Below are 4,296 nucleotides of genomic sequence, written 5' to 3' on the forward strand. Positions count from 1 at the left end.
ATTCTCTTGAATATTGTACATGAAATGTCCAAAACATTATTTTTCCACTGAATTGAAAAAAAACTTCTCTAAGTTCCTATTTTTCCAAACAATTCAATTCGTAATATCCGGACCACCCCCTAACTGCTGCAGCAGTAATTTTCAGGAAAATAAACACCGTAAACGGGCGGATGTTGACCTGAACAAATATCGCCATAGCTTTCCATGTAATGAATACAAATTTGTGAATTAAATTCCAGCTGGAACGGGCAGATTACCCACGTCGTCTTCCTCGGCGTCGGAACCGACTGACTGCATGTATGGAAGTTTGAAAGGAACAACATCAGCAACAGAGCTCCCTTCCAGGTTGCGCCGCTAACCGTGTCCAAATCTTGAGAGAAACAAAAAGGCGGCCAAAGCAAAAATCGCATTAATCTCCACTCTGGCTGACGAAAAGTTAGCATATGTGCATGTAGCTTTTCTACCAGAAATCCCATATCACCGCGGTAGAAGCTTCGCGTAAATACTTCAGCTATCTATCTTGTTGTGCTCCGGAGCCTGTCAGATTCCCAGCAGATCGACGTCAGCCGATAAGAAACTGAGCTGCATTTTATATCCTGTTTTGTTGGCAACCACTTATCCAAACTTTGTTCTCCCAGAAAGACTTTTCTCATCTTGCAAAAGCTGAGGATTCAGATGGAAGTAGCAGGAAAATCAAAGAAAAAAATCGATCCCATTCAACAAACCATTTTACGTGATCCTCTGCCATCCGAGAGCGCCCTTCTGGATTCTACTGCAGCCATCCGGATGATCCTAGTAATAACAACGAGGACCCTCTCCAGGTTCATTCAATCGACACACTCGACGGGAGAAGTCGCATTGTCAGAGGATCCCAATATCCCACTTTAATTCTCATTCACAATAATACATCGGCCGACATCGATCCGAGATGATGCCGAGCGATGGCTTTATCGAGGCAGTTTGATCTGCTCCGGTTGTATTGTGAATATCTGCAAGCTAAGAAATGCTTCGACAGGGACGATGGACTTCCATTCAAAGCATTGATTCTTTCTTTCGGAGGCCACCAGGACAGCTAATTTCTGCTGGGCAAGATCAACACAGGATAGGGTACTTTTCATTCAATATTTGCGTAACGGCTCTAGAGGGTATGGAAAAGATGTCCTTCTTATCGAATAAAACTCTTGAAAATCTACACGTTTCTACTTTAGAAATTCAAATAAAATAATAACACTCCTAAGAAGATTTAAACTCATACCCCAATCTTCTTTAAACATTTTTCTCTTTCTTACAGAATCGTTTGCCTGCCGGATGTCCGTGCCACTTGTCGAACCGTGCCGGGATTGACCCGGGAACAGCTAGAATTGTGCTACCGGGCCAGTGATGTGACTGCAGCCGCCATCGAGGGTCTAGAGCTGGGAGTGCGGGAGTGTCAGCATCAGTTCCAGTGGCACCGGTGGAATTGTTCCTCTCTGAGCACCCGGAGTCGGAATCCGCACACATCCAGTATGCTGAAACGAGGTATGTTTTAAATGTTTGTCTTGGTTCTTCGAAAAAATTGCTACTTCCTTTTGAACATAACTTTAAAATCTATCATGTAACAGTAGAGATGCATCAATTTTAACCAGTCCTGTACAAGATTCTATGATGATAAGTACGTATGAGCAGTTGATATAGAATCTCTTGTTTAATACATATTATATAACATCGACGCCCTTGACGATTGCATATTCACTTTAAAAACTGGTTTTAATTGCACTTTCAATTTCATAAAGAGTTACTTCACTTTTCTTTTTGGTGAATATAAGATTAAGAAGAAGATTAAATGAACATACTAGTAAAATTGTAGCAGAAGCCTACAAAAATATTCAAACCAGCGTTTCAATTCATTGTGGCGTTTGCAAAAGAATTCGAAAGGCACATAACAGAAAGGTGTTTGAATTTCTATTATTAAGTAAAACGAATAATTTCCTTTTCGGGATCTGTGTTTGAAAAACTGATTTTGATTCTAAATTCAAATCCTTTATCTATGTTTACCATGCGTGGTCCTATGGGTCTCCCTGATCATCTAAAACTCCCCTCCCTTCATCACCCCAAATCCAAAAAAATCCTGGAAGGTGGTAAATTTTAGACTTTTAGATTTTAGATATTTGAGATAAGGTGCATTTCCAGTTCTCTCTCATTTTAAAGCTTCTTTTAGCTGTAGTTTTTGACCATTTCTTGTCAAACAGTTCCCATTAGAGATTGTTAGATTAACATATTTTGAAATTTTTTTTGTAGAGAAATGAATCCAACTGTAAGTTGAAATTTCGGGAACTAGACAAGATGAAAATTAATGTTGAAAAACATGCGAAAAAAATTCGCCTTGTCTCCCGGTAGGACTTGAACCCACATCTTGCGCCTCTCCGGGGCCCATATATTAACATTCTACTACAGGAGACAACCTGGCGTATGAAAGTTATACTGGTCGAGTGTCGATGTCTATCGGAATGAAGGGAATTGTTTTCCCATGTGATCGTTATCATTTCCGTAGTCTATTTCTATTCCCATCATTTCAACTTACGGTAGTCGAACTCAAATTTGGATATTTTAGGCATCTCTGGGTCACAGTTTAAAAATAGAAAATAAGGCGGTGCCAAACACCGAATTTGGTTGGATATCTTAATACGGCAAACGCATCATTTCTCATCATAACTGACAACCCGTGCAGTATATGAGAAGGCAATGCAAATCTTGCCGTGCCTAAAATATCCAAATTTGAGTCCAACTACCGTAAGTTGAAATGATGGGAATAGAAATAGACTACGAAAATGATGACGATCACATGGGAAAACAATTCCCTTCATTCCGATAGACATCGACACTCGACCAGTATAATTTTCATACGCCAGGTTGCCTCCTGTAGTAGAATGTTAATACATGGGCCCCGGAGAGGCTCAAGATGTGGGTTCAAGTCCTACCGGGAGACAAGGCGAATTTTTTTCGCATGTTTTTCAACATTAATTTTCATCTTGTCTAGTCCCTGAAAGATCAACTTACAGTTGGATTCATTTCTCTACAAAAAAAAAAAATTTCCCTGACTGAATGTTTGAGTCAAGACCCGGAGGGATCGTAGCAACCTACCGTAGTGAAATGACGTGTTTCAACAAGCTGATGAAAATTTGCCGAAAATTTCAAACTTGTCCTGGATTAAGCATAAAATGAGCGGATGTGGTGGACCAAATTTTGCAAAAGAATAGTAAGAGGACCACTAGTGACAAGATTAAAACCTCTTTGCCCGGTTTTGGACCAAAAAGTGATGGTGGTACGGCATTTTGAAATGAGATGTTATCGGGATCGAGGTATGGCGATGGAACCTGCACTTACCCACATTAAGGTTTTAAAAAGATAAGCAGTGTTCGGCACAAAAGCGCTGATCCGCTAATCGCTAGTTAATCCGCTAAATTTTTGTTAGCGGTTTAATTTTGCCGCTAAGTTTTGATGGATATAGCGAATTAAAAAGTTCCGCTATTTTTTGGTTCCGCTAATTGAAGACCGCTAGCTTCCAAATATTTGTTTCAATCTCTCGAATTATTAGTGATAGAATAAACTGTATATCATTAATCAAATTAAAGAGATATTGGACATCATTCTGATTGCTTAGTTTGATTCATTGGAGCAATGCGTACAAGAGTTAAAGGAAAGATGTATTTAATGTAATGTTCCCTCTTATAGCACTTTTTCTCACAACATTAACCGAAGAAGATAAAACCTTTTATTTTAAACATTATTATTATTATTATTATTATGTTTTTATTTATGTAACGTAAGATTACAGTATCTTTTAAATTGTTACAATGTGGTTGTCTTCCTGATGTGAATTACTTAAACACTAATCGTTCCTTATTTGCTTCTAACTCTATCTGTGTCGTTTTACTCCATGTGTTCCTCTAGTAGCCCTCTCTTAAACTCTGATTTCCTCTGAAGAAGTTTTAAGTTAGTTGGAAGATTGTTCCAATTAACAATACCCCGAACGAAATATGATCTACCATAATATGATGAACTATGTGATGGAATTAAGATATTTCTAGTGCGTGAATTTCTAAGCGGAATCAGCAAGGATTTCAGATAGTGTGGCTTTCCAGAGTTGAGAATTCTATGCATTATCATGCATGATCGGTACTTATAGAAATTATCAAAAGAACATCCAATAAGATATTTATGTAAGTGGGAAACTCTAGAAAAACGAGATAAGTTGAAGACATATCGCACACATGAGTTCAAGGCAACTCGTAACTTGTGAACCGATCTCTCCGATGC

The 4,296-nt window shown here is 38.7% G+C and overlaps 2 protein-coding genes across 2 annotated transcripts in view; one reads left to right on the top strand and one right to left on the bottom strand.

The window, feature by feature from the left end:
• The first annotated feature begins 914 nt into the window (after positions 1-914).
• LOC129738150 (protein Wnt-10a-like) lies at positions 915-1,529 on the top strand. The gene is made up of 2 exons (XM_055729334.1): positions 915-1,107; positions 1,292-1,529. The coding sequence occupies exons 1-2, from the start codon at positions 1,004-1,006 to the stop codon at positions 1,527-1,529; spliced, it is 342 nt and encodes a 113-aa protein (XP_055585309.1). The 5' UTR covers positions 915-1,003.
• A 2,380-nt stretch (positions 1,530-3,909) lies between these two features.
• Positions 3,910-4,296, bottom strand: part of LOC129738151 (uncharacterized) — a 3,809-nt gene continuing 3,422 nt past the window's right edge. The window contains exon 4 of the mRNA XM_055729335.1: positions 3,910-3,957. Within this exon, the coding sequence (XP_055585310.1) occupies positions 3,910-3,957 (48 nt within the window). The remainder of the gene's footprint in view (positions 3,958-4,296) is intronic.

The sequence above is a fragment of the Uranotaenia lowii genome, chromosome 1 (genome assembly GCF_029784155.1).
Source record: "Uranotaenia lowii strain MFRU-FL chromosome 1, ASM2978415v1, whole genome shotgun sequence".
NCBI lineage: Eukaryota > Metazoa > Arthropoda > Insecta > Diptera > Culicidae > Uranotaenia > Uranotaenia lowii.

Bases quoted from the DNA above. Each gene is read 5' to 3' on its own strand.
- LOC129738150 (XM_055729334.1), top strand. From the start codon at position 1,004: ATGCTTCGACAGGGACGATGGACTTCCATTCAAAGCATTGATTCTTTC. The intron at 1,108-1,291 runs GTACTTTTCATT...TCTTTCTTACAG, and splicing joins CAAGATCAACACAGGATAGG to AATCGTTTGCCTGCCGGATG.